We start from the raw sequence: 12,348 nt of genomic DNA, 5'->3' as shown, positions 1-12,348 counted from the left end.
AGCATCAAAGTCATGAAGAAGTTTTGAAGGCTTGTGTTTATTTTTTTTTTCACTTTAAATTTTAATTCATGCTGAGTCTGAAGTGGTCCTGATTCTTGGTACAAAATATTAGGGAGATGAAAAGAGTTTTGTTTGGGGGTAGCCCTAAATAAGTCAATATCTTGACATACTTCAAAACAGACTGCCAGACAGGGTCGTTAAAAATATTGCATTTTGAACCTCATCTTTAGATGCAGTTTTCTCCAGCAGGGTAAACAATGCAACATTTGAAAAAAAAATAGAAAATAAACAGGTTTAAATTTAAAGAAATAAATTTTATTCAAAATATAATCTTTGAACATATGATCAACCATACATAATAAATCTGTATAAAGCAATATTCTATGTAATAATGTAAAGCTAATTTGTATCATACCACAAACTAGTTTGATGTTTTACATGCATCACAACTAAGTACCAAAGATGCATTGTGAAATAGTTTTCGAGAACTGCTAGGTATTTGTAATTGTTCGTGAAGGCAATATTTCTTGTTTTGTTAAGTTTTTCAGTGCTTTGTATATAAAATTCAACAACGAAGTTAAAATATTGTGCAGTATAAAATTCATCTTCATTCTAGTGGAATTGTGGTGGTTTTATGTTACACCAGTAAAATATAAAAAAAAAGTTCAGTAAAAAAAAAAATTATTTAAAATATCAAAGAAAAAAAAACAATATATTAAAAAATAAATGCATGCTACAAACACTCAATAAAAGATGCTCTTATCCTGAGCATAAAGTGAACACATTTGGCAGAAGGAAAAACATGAAAGTATTAAACACATTGGGTAGTGCCTCATATTGTCTTGCTTGGTGAGGTAGTGGGACCAAATGAATGTGGACCCTTTATACAGCTAGCTGATATCAGCAGTATTTTATATGCTTCAGCTGAGCTGTGTCTGACCCCTGTACTGTGTTGGGTTTGTATGGTCCACTCTGTTCTGTTGTACTTCTCGGTGGATAGCTGCCTTATGGTGATGACCACCACTGGATGGTGCTGACTCAGGAGGGGATGAATCTCCATCAGAACAGTCCACGTTAATACTTGTGCTATAACCGCCTCAGAAACTTCTTTCCATGTTTCCCTCCAATTTTTGAATCTTTGGAACGTTTGGGAACTGTCAGCGATTCACAAGGCTTACTTTGATGGAATGGATGGAAGCACTTAACACAGTAGTCAAACTGACACTTGTCTGATTGGCACATTCCCCTCTCCTGGACAGGGTACACTATAGCTGCCTGCTGGCACATAGGACATTTCGTCATTTTTTCCTCATTCTTCAGTGACTGTGCTGTCTGAAATAGTAAATATTAGTTTACAATTATTGATTTTGTAAAGCAGAATGTATACAGGTGTCTAAAGTATAAGGATAATTGATAAAGAAGTTAAGTGAATTTAAGGTTAGCTGCTGAATTTCAGAATTATTGAAATCATGAATGTTATTTACCTGTACAAACAAGTCCTTTTGTGTGCCAATGGAGGAGAGTGGGGGTACTCTCTCTTGAATGGCCTGGATGGTACATAATGTGGTTTGTTCCCCTACAGTGAGACATTTTCGGACAGTATCCAGTTCTTGAGGGACCTTGTGCCTCACATTTTCCTATGAAATAAAACAAGTCAGTCAGTAATTTTGGTCAATTTACATGACTAAAAGAGTTTGGAAAGTATATTTTTATCAGTTTATGTCAACATTCGTGTAGAATAAATACCTTGTCTAAGCGTTTCAATGACCTTGGTCTTCGTTGCTTTTGGATGGTCCATCTACTGCATATAGAAGTCCATTTCTTACTGACCCTACACATTCTGAAATAGTTATAGAAAAAAATACTGTCCTTAGAAAATAATCTGTAGATCTGCAGGAGTTGATTGTTTCTTATTTGAAGCCCAAAAACTGAGTGAGGACATATTGGCTTGTGGAACAGTTTTATACCAAACTTGACATGATGATATGATTGGATCATTAGGAGTAACCTCATCAATAGGAGTGTGGCAGCAACTTTATATTGATTTGGCATTGACAGGGTCATCAATGCCAGGTAAAACACAACATCTAGAACCACTGTGTGAACACTGTAGGGCACAGGTTTACTGTTAGACCATTAGGTGACCAGGGTCCAGTGAGCTTGGGTGTTTGTTTCACACCCTGGGGATGTATATTTACAGTTAAGTGTGTTGAGGATGGGATTAGCAGAACTACAAATCATGTAATGTAATAATGGCTTTGTCCAGTGTCATTGGTCTTGTACGTATGTGTGTGAGGTCATGAATGACCAGTATCAGTCCAAACATCAGGGTCTAGCTAGGGGATAATCCTCTCAGGCCTGGTCAAGCACAACAGAATCCCAAGCCAGTAATCAACACACACTACTCCCTGTCACAATGACAGGTATTCAATTGTACAGGTATTAAGTCAATAAGTCCAGCAAATATTTGGGAGAAATATGTGATTTTTACACAAACAGAGGATTAACATTAAAATCGCCACTACATAAATTTATCCACATCAGTAGCTGATTTCAATAGTTCCAATTCTTCTACACATACGTAAATAAAGAGGGACTTACTTGACATAAGATAGAAAATTTGCACTTTCCAGTATAATGGCTTGGTACATCTAAGATCTTGTAAACTTTTGGAGAGAGTTATTAGAATTTAATTGAACTCAAAATTACATTTATAATTAAGACTTTCTTCCAAGATATTAAAGAATTTCAGAAATTTTTTTTTTAAATTTAATGTGCTGAAAATAAGCTTTGATAAAGTAGAGGTTTACGAGATATCCTAGTATTATACAATACATAGTATTTTTGGTTGAATTTAACACTTGTCTTCTCCGACAGAGATTTTCCACTCCATTTTGGAAATGGGATCTAGGCCCTTGGAATTGTGAATTAACCAACATTTTATCCCTTATTGGGAAATTTTATTTCATGATGTTTTTCAAGAAATAAACACTTATGATGATTAAAATTTATCTTTTATTTAACTATTCAGAACTATAAATCAGAAAATAGATCAATTATAATAAAGTTTTAGCCAAGTTTCTTAAAATTTTGGTCATTTCATTCAGATTTCCAAACCTGGCCATGTTTGTTAACTTTGTTGAGTTTTTGTGCATTCAGAAATTGAATGTCTGCAGTTCATTTTTGGGAAAAGGGGAGGGTTTTTCCAATTGGGAATGGGGCCTGTATTCAGCCCTACATGGGGCAGTGGAAGATCCCAGTCTCCCCATTTCAAACTAGAAAACTGACACAGTCAAGGAGGGCTTCACTAAGGGCTAGACAGACAAAGTCTTTTAATAAAAGCCTTTACTTTCTCATATAAATTTAAGTTCTTCTGTGTAAAATTTGAAACCTATTTGACTTATGAAGTCATAACTAAAGTATCACTTAATAGATATATATATTCAAACATTCATACAGACAGACAAAGTGATTAGATACCATAGGTGTCTTGCTCTTATTTTAAAGTGCTAATGTACAAAATTTGAAACACTACAAACCTGCGTATATCTGAGGCCTGAAGATAGCTAGCGATTTTCTCCAGGATGACCACCATCCCTCGGTCATTCAGCTCACTAACCACATCCATCCGCTCCAGCCCCATCTTTCTCCCAATTATCCTATCCGGCACCTTTGGCATACACTGCTGCAGCACAGCATCAAATGTCTTTGTTAACTCAGAGTCTAATGCCTGGGAAGCTGCAGCACTTGCTTCTGTTTCTTCTGAACACATATCCTCATCCTCCAAACTGTAGTGCGGAATTGGACTCTTGTTCGGAGAGAATTTCTCAAACACCAGTTCCTCTTCTGGAATTTCATAGTCCAGAGTATGAAAACCCAAGGAAAACCTTGGCACAAATTTATCTGTTTGTAGCGTACTATGTTTCTGAGAAATCTGTGGTGGACTTGGACTAAGATCCAAATTGGTTAATCGGAATTGAGTAAAACTTTCCTTGCTTGCATTGGGAGTTACTTGGCAAGTGTCATCACTAGATATAGAGTCGGCATATCCACTGTCATTGGGAGACCAGGCACTAGTGGAAAGGGATCGTGGAGGGAGGGAGTCACTAAGTTTATTATGGACTAGTGGGGTACTGGTGCTGAAAGCCCTTCCTTTCTCCTGGAAACCTCCAAAATCAGGGAAATTCTCTAGTTTCTGCTGCACTGTATCATCCATCTGCAAAATCATTTATTTTTTTAGTTTTCCAATAATTTAAATGATATCAATCAGAATCAAAAGAAGTAACATAACTTTACATGTATCAAGTAAATTGTATATGCTTACTCTTTGGCATTTATGCATGTTATAGAAAACTTCACAAAAATGTAGTAAATAAATGATTAGAATGCAAACTTGATTCATGATTATTAGTATGTTCAAATAAACTTACACTTATTGTGGGGCAGACACCTAACAAAATCTTATTAAATCTGGAATTAGTTGTATAATTTTTTTTAAACATACAAAATTCATAACCATGGGGCATATTTTCAAGATTGTTAAATTTTATGAGATAATTGTTTAATTACACTATCAGAATCAAAGAGGGTACCCCCAGGCCATAAACTGACTGTTTAGAAGCAAGAATTACTGCATTATAGATGAATTAAATGACTTCTAATGAAGTGTTTTCTTAAGATCAAAGAGATCAGCTTGGAGTCAAAACTGCCATTCCCTGTCACACCTTATCCTATCAGCTGGGCCCAATCACAATGGTTTCACACAATCAGTGGGGATATTTTTTACGGTGCATTTTACAGCTTGTGAATTTAACTGTTATAAATCCAAATTACTTTGATATATGTTAATTAAATGATCATACAGTTATAGCTTCAAATTTTGAAGTTTTTTTTTTTTAGGTAAATTAATTTAAGATATATTCTTCAAATCTTGCAACTGTCTCTGATTAATGTTTATTTTAATTGTTGATTGTTTTTGGTTTTCTCTCAGCATGAAAATTTAATGCTAATAAGCTTTTTTATACAAAAAATGAACTATGCTCACCAAATTGCCTGAGATACTTCAAAGAGCTAATTTTTTAAAATTTTATTTGTTTCCCATTGATGACTTCTCCAAAATGTTCCATCTCAAATTAGTCATAATTTTTCTCTGTGGATATGATTTTTTTTTAAGTTATTTTTTTTTTTTAAGAAACAAAAACAATATCATCATATCAGTTTGATAATAATTCTAAAAAATTTAAAGATATTCATGTATATTCAGTACTATTTAGTACAATATTTTGGTTAAAAATAAGGACACGCATTCACTTGTAATGAAAATTTCAAATATATTTATTTTCCTCAAAATTGGACTATTTTAGGCAATGTTTAATACCTGTTCTCAGCATTTATCCCTGAAAGAAAATTTCTACTTGAATATTTATACTGAGTAATTAATATCCATACATCCTTAAAAGGGCAACTTTTATATTTTATTATTGTTTGTTTTTTAGGAAGCAAATTAATCAATATAAGAAAACTGAGTTATTGTTGAAGGAAATTGCAGAATTTGGGGAGAAAAGATATCCCCTGGTCACTATCAGTATCAGGGCTCTGCTCTGCATCTCACCTTTACTTGTGATTAAAAAAAAAAAAGAACCCAGCTGTCTGATTTTCTCAATTTCTTTAAAAGAGGATTCCCCAATCCCAGTTAGTTCTGTGAATTTCAGTTCAGTAAACCTAATTTCATTGTATTTCAAAGATGCTAAAGCTTAACAATTTTATCAAAGTTATTTAAAGTTTACCATGTAAAAAAAAATATAAACAATTTTCAATATTGAAAATGAATTTTGTTAACTTCCTGTGTGACTATCAGTGGTTAAGATAATAAAAATCAGTTTAATAATAATTTCAATTTTGCACAGAATTAGGAAAAATTTTTCTTAGAAAATTATATGCTTCTCTTTCGCACACCATGTGTTATGTCACGCGTCACAATATCAGGAAGGCGCGCATCCATTCATAGGGGCTGTGATGTATGATCTAATCATTATAAAAATTTACCTTGTCGTATATTTATACATATTAAGAAAGAAAATAATATTCTAGGCAATAATTCAACATACTAATATGTTTAATGTAGAATGATCGGACAAAAACTGTGAAAAGAATAAAAATCAATTTATGCCATCCCCTTTGGTCAGGCGGGAAGCCTTCCTTGTTAAAATAAACATTGTTTATGAATGAAACTCTTACCGTTGCCTCTGATCAGTTGTGCATTTCAAGACTGTGTCCTTCTTCTTGGTATTTACCTTTGTTTTTTCAATATATTTCTTTTTTGCACTAAAATCGGCGAGTTGTTCTCCTTCAACTTTAACAGTTGGTAGTGTACACAAAGTCTACTTTCAAATGATTCGCCAAAATCACGTTGACCAATCAAAACATTGCCGGAACTTCTCTTGACTTTTCCTAGTATTAAACTAAAAAGCGGTAAACGGAAGTCTCGAATGTTTACAACAAGTAATTTTAACGTCACTTCCTGTGTATATTCACATGGCTTTTCAGGTTTCAACTGGAGAAGATTAAAACATTTATGCCCTAAATCTGATAACAAGATATTGATTTTATAGAAAGGTAAAATTAGAGATTCTTCACTAGGTGTATTGTCTAAGCTAAACATGTTGTTTCACAGGTGTATTGCCCCAGAGCAAGAAATTTCAAGTCAACTCAGGACTTCAAAAAAAAAAAAATAAAAATTAAATATCATCATGTTGCAGCGTAATTTTTCCACTGAAAATTACGATAGGAACCTTTGTACTAATTAAACTATCATGTTTTAACTTTAAGACGATTCACTGTGATATGCCTATTGCAAAACTGCAAATTCATTTCCTGTGCCCTATAATATAGTGTTTGTCAACCAAGAATTAATAATAAGTATTATCTCTCTTAAATATGAAATATCATGTTTATATTTGATAGTAGGTTGTAGTTTTATGTAATTGCGAATTGATATTTCTCCTCTGAAATTCTGGAACAGACAGAATTGATATTACTCCCCACTGTGATCTTTCTTTTTTTGTCACCCTACATGCTATAATATAATCCGAGATTCCTCTGACTCTAACCCCTGCTTTTATATTTTGACATGTGCATCTCCCCTGCACATGTCAAAATATAAAAGCAGGGGTTAGAGTCAGAGGAATCTTGGATTAGCTATAATACTGTTCAATATATGGTTTTAGTTTAACTCTGGTCTTAATACTTATCTTAAGGGTAACTTAATTAAATAGATTCCCAGTGTAGATATTTTACTTATGGTGTATTTAAAACATTTATGCAGCATAAAAGTCATAAATAGGTCCTAGAACATGCATAGATAATCAATTCCAGAAATAAAAGCAGCATTTATGATATTTGTCTCCCAACTGAATTATATCTAATGTTATTTTCACATTCATGTCACATTGACTCCATCATCTAGCTTTCTTGATATTTTTGTGTATGATCTTCAGTTTACTTTTTATACTAGCAATCTTGAATTTTATATTACTATTCATAATTTTTGCAAAATATGAATAAATTAAGGTGCACTATTCTAGGTTCTGAATGAAAAAGAATTATTAATGACCATGTGCACTAAGTAGGGAGGTGTAGTTATCCATTTGAACTTACGCAGTTGCATGTGGTGCTTTAATTTGTTTCAAACTTGCAATAGGATAATTTTGCTTGATATAGAGATGTTGAGGAAAGAAATGTAGCAAAAATATGAAATGAATTTATGACAAATAGTTCTTGAAACAGAGAAATAAATGTAGCAAATATATATATATATATATAATGAATTTATTATATGTAGTTATTGAAACAGAAAAGTTAAATTCTTAGTTGAAAACAAATATATTAATTTTTTTTAGGGTCATGGAGCAAACAAAGGATTCCAGAGAATCATCAGATGCAAGGAAACAACAGACTATGATTTATATATGTGGAGGTAATGCTAATACAGTCTAAAAAGGGTTTGATTTCCAGGTGGTTTGGCTATGGTATAAATACAGCTATTGTTTATTTTTGAAAAATGTGTTAAGACATATTTTTATTTCATGTATACTCAAGTTTTCTTAGCATTGTCAAGTTTAATAATGTGTCAGAAGTAATTTTTCCAGATGAGTGCATTATGTTGTTTTTTGCGTAAAGAATTGATTTTCTCAATTTACAGAGTGTCACCAAGAAAATGAGATCAAAGCTAGAGATCCTATCAGATGCAGAGAGTGTGGCTACAGAATCATGTACAAAAAGAGAACCAAAAGAAGTATCCTTATTACAAAGCATAATTTTGTGAAATTATTACATTAAACCCCAACTTATTTTTCTGTTATGGAAAGTTCCAAGATATCTACCTTTTAGACCTAGTTTCTTTAGAGAATTTTCTTTCAGAAAGAAATTGTTCCTTTGGATGTTTTTAACTTACATAGCTTAAATAACAAAATTCTCATTAATGTATGATAATTTAAGGTAGTACAAAACACCCATGAAATCTGTTTTAACTCATTTTTTATAAGTACACTAGGAAAAAAGAATAATATAACTATAATGTCAATAATAAATTATTTTTGTAAGAAAATTTGTAATTTGTGACATGTTTTTTTTTCTGATTTTGTAACAAATTAGAGAATCCTATATATTGGTCATTGGAGAGGTTACATTTTAGAATGTTTATGCCATCTACATGCAATATGACAGTCTGTTATTAAGTGCAAAGTAACTTTTGATCCATTTTTAGAAGAAATCTGATATTTGGACATATTTATAAGGAGTTTCCATTCTTTATACACAATAAAGGTCAAGGTCATATTTACAGGTCAAGGGTAAAATATTGTGACATCATCTACTGATTCTTTTAATTTTTTGCATTGAATATTTTTTTAAATTGTCAAAATATCTTAAATTGTCGGTTCAGTGTTCCTCATTTTGACACGTTTTAATCTGGATTCTATTTCAATCATTATGTTGATTTTTTGTAAAATTTGAATCATACATTTTCTCTTTAGAGAACTTAAAGTGTAGCATACTTACCTGTGAATTTTAAATTCCTGGGCTATGTATGTTCTATTTTTTGATCATATTTTACTCAAATATACTATTATCAATATAATTTACTGAAATTTAGTTACAGAAAGGTTGTATTTATAAAAAGCATCACTCAAATTTGCAATAGATTGATTGGTAATTTTTAAAAAATGCATATTCTAAAGTGCAATGTCTGATTTCACAATCTTCTTACAGGGGGCTGATAGGCCATATTTCAAGTTAAGCAGGCAAACATTGTGTGGTTGAATGTCTTTCAAATTACATATAAAGAGATTTTGCATCCTAGAACAAAATTTTAAAGTTTCCAAAAAATTGAATTTGAGAAAAAATTTGGCCTATCTATTGTTTACTACCTTAATTTTTGGAATCAGATTCTGAAGTCCATTTAAAAACAAGACTTAAAAGAGTTAAATTAATGACCCAAAAATATAAATATTTTGTGAATTTTGAACATATTGATAGTTTTGGATAGACAATTTTAGCAAGAGTTATTTCCTGTTGGTCACCAGATTGGAGGTCAACAAACCCATATTCCTTCATTACTCAACCATTTTGAACTTGTAATACTGGGCAATGAGGTGAAGATAACACAGTTTTTCTTTTTACGAACATACATGTATGTTTAAAAAGCTTCTTTTAATTCATAATTTTGTTTATTTTAAAAAGATTTTTGCCCTTATATTTCAGGGGAAAATTCACTAGATGGCGGCCAAGAGAAATAACTCGAAGGGAAAATACGTCATACGAAAACTATCTATTAATATGCCATACTGCAGAATCAAAAAAAAAGCGAGAAGTCTTCATAATTATTTAATATATAAATTGTTTCTTTCATACTCATCTGGCTTACCTTAATAATTTTGTCACAATTAAGTGAGTAAATGCATGTTGATCGGAAGAGTTCCTGACAGTTTTCTAGTTATGTTCCCCAAACGAAGTTTGGGAACATATTGTTTTTACTCTGTTTCTTATTATTAAGGTCTTCCGTCTTCACGGAAGACCTTATAGTGATTCTACTGTTTCTTATTATTATTAAGGTCTTCCGTCTCCACGGAAGACCTTATAGTGATTCTATTGTTTCTTATTATTATTCTTTTTTTTTTAGACAAAATTTTGTGCACGCGATTTCTCGAAAACTATTCAATGAATTTCTTTGAAATTTTCAGGGATAAAAGGTCTTTATATGAAGTTTATATAAAATTCCGTTTTTTGGTAAATTCGGTTCCAGTGCCAAGTTATGGACAATTTCCTGATTTTAAAATGAAATTTTGTCCTCGAAGGATCTAAGAAACGGCTAAAGATATGAACTGGAGACTTATTAGAGATGATAGACCATGACTTCCAGATGTTCGAAATTACCTTGATTTTCGTCGTCAGTACTTCCGGTCGTCACCGGAAGTGTTCAAAGAAATCGAAAATTTCAACTTTTCTTTTTTTAATCAAATCTTGCATCACATTATTGCATCTCTTTCGCGGTTTTGAAATATGTTGGTCCCACCGGAAACAAAAACGACAACTTCCGGTTATAAGAGAAAAACTACATAATTTGAGTATTTTTCTTTCCCATAAATATCTTTTATACGTAAAGTATTTGAAATGATTTTTAGATATGTTATTCAGATTGCAATGTCTAGAGTAACGTCAAATATCTTTGCAAAATTCACTTCCGGTCGCGTGTTTTTTTCTGTCCTCAAAGTGAGAAAATATCTGAGCGAGATCTCAGAAACGGTATGAGATTAAGACAACAAACTTATATGAGTAATAGACCTTGAAGAGTAGGCAAAATTATTTGGTTTAAACTGTCAGCCGTCACTTCTGGTCGTCACAGGAAGTGATCAAAGAAATCAAAAAATTCAACTTTTCTTGTTTAAATTAAAACTTGCATCACCTTATTGCATCTCTTTTGCTGTTTTGAAATATGTTAGACTTCTCCGGAAACAAAAACGTCAACTTCCGGTTTTAGGAGATAAAATACATAATTTCGATATTTAACTTTCTCATAAATATCGCTTAAAGAAAAAGAATTGAAATGTTTTAATACATGTTGTAGATACTGCAAATGTCTAGAGACACGTTAGAGATTTTTTATAAAATTCACTTCCGGTTGCGTGTTTTCCTGTCCTCAAAATTAGAATTTGTTCTCAAAATTGCTCGGCAACAATGAACGACTGAAGTCTGAAACTTTCAGGACTGACAGTCCGTCATCAGTTTATTTGCATCGTATGAAAATCGTGTGTCGCCGTTACTTCCGGTTGTGACAGGAAGTGATGCAAAAAAGTGAATGATTAATGGTTAGCACGTTGGATTTTCACGCTGAAGACCAGGGTTAAATCTCCAGAGTGTCTGAATTTCTTTTATCACTTTTTCAGCTTGAATTTTCGTTTTTATATTCAGAATCGGACGGAAGACCTCTCATTGCTCGCAATGAGTTTCTAGTTATTATTATTAAGTCTTCCGTTCACAACGGAAGACTTATAGTGATTGTATTGTTTCTTTTTATTATTATTATTATTATTATTATTATTATTCCTCCCAAATTTTGTGAGCGCGATTACTCAGAGATGGTTGGATAGATTTTCACAATTTTTCACATGATAGTAGGCTGATATATGAAGTTTATATAAAATTCCGTTTTTTGAAAAATTCACTTCCGGTCCGAAGTTACGGCCGAATTTCCACTTTTTAAATGCACTTTTGTCCGGAATTTTTCTCGGAAACGGTTTGAGGTAAAGATGTGAAATTTACAGGAGTATTAGATCATGACATTCTCTTTGTTTCGAAGTTGTTTTCGTGTGTTTCCGGTACTTCCTGTCCGAACCGGAAGTGAACTTGTGTTTGGTCAATTTTCAACTTTTTTGTTTTTTAATATTTTTTCAAGATATTATTATGTATAACAGAGGTTATTCTACAAATATTAAATATATAATTTGTTTTGAAATCAGATTCCACATTTTGCAGATTTTCGGTACCCTCATTTTCCCTATTTACCTAGTGTGTAAACAATGGGCAAAGAAAGATAACTCTGACTTGTAAGTGAAAATAGTACTTTCGAGATAAAGGCGGAAATAGTATCGATGACGTAAGAGACATATACACTCTCCATATCAAAATATTTAGACGTTCCATATTCACTCTTCTAAATATAAGAGTATGTTGGTTACCACTTCCAATGCATGTATAGTTTAAGTTGCCAGTGTAGTGTAAGTCTGTATTGACAGTTAATTTATTTACACATGAATATATCTAAAAAAAAAACAATTAATATGTATGCTAGGT

General features: G+C 32.1%; 1 protein-coding gene across 1 annotated transcript; it reads right to left on the bottom strand.

The window, feature by feature from the left end:
• Positions 1 to 293: 293 nt before the first annotated feature.
• LOC133187696 (F-box only protein 43-like) lies at positions 294 to 6,358 on the bottom strand. The gene is made up of 5 exons (XM_061323103.1): positions 6,238 to 6,358; positions 3,540 to 4,216; positions 1,747 to 1,840; positions 1,485 to 1,637; positions 294 to 1,332 (listed from the first exon to the last, which is right to left on the bottom strand). The coding sequence occupies exons 2-5, from the start codon at positions 4,214 to 4,216 to the stop codon at positions 1,087 to 1,089; spliced, it is 1,170 nt and encodes a 389-aa protein (XP_061179087.1). The 5' UTR covers positions 6,238 to 6,358; the 3' UTR covers positions 294 to 1,086.
• Positions 6,359 to 12,348: the final 5,990 nt, after the last annotated feature.

Source organism: Saccostrea echinata, unplaced genomic scaffold, assembly GCF_033153115.1.
Source record: "Saccostrea echinata isolate AGI-Se365-2 ecotype Australia unplaced genomic scaffold, CSIRO_AGI_Sech_v1 ptg000001l, whole genome shotgun sequence".
Lineage (NCBI taxonomy): Eukaryota > Metazoa > Mollusca > Bivalvia > Ostreida > Ostreidae > Saccostrea > Saccostrea echinata.
This window is presented reverse-complemented; position numbering and strand designations above follow the sequence as displayed.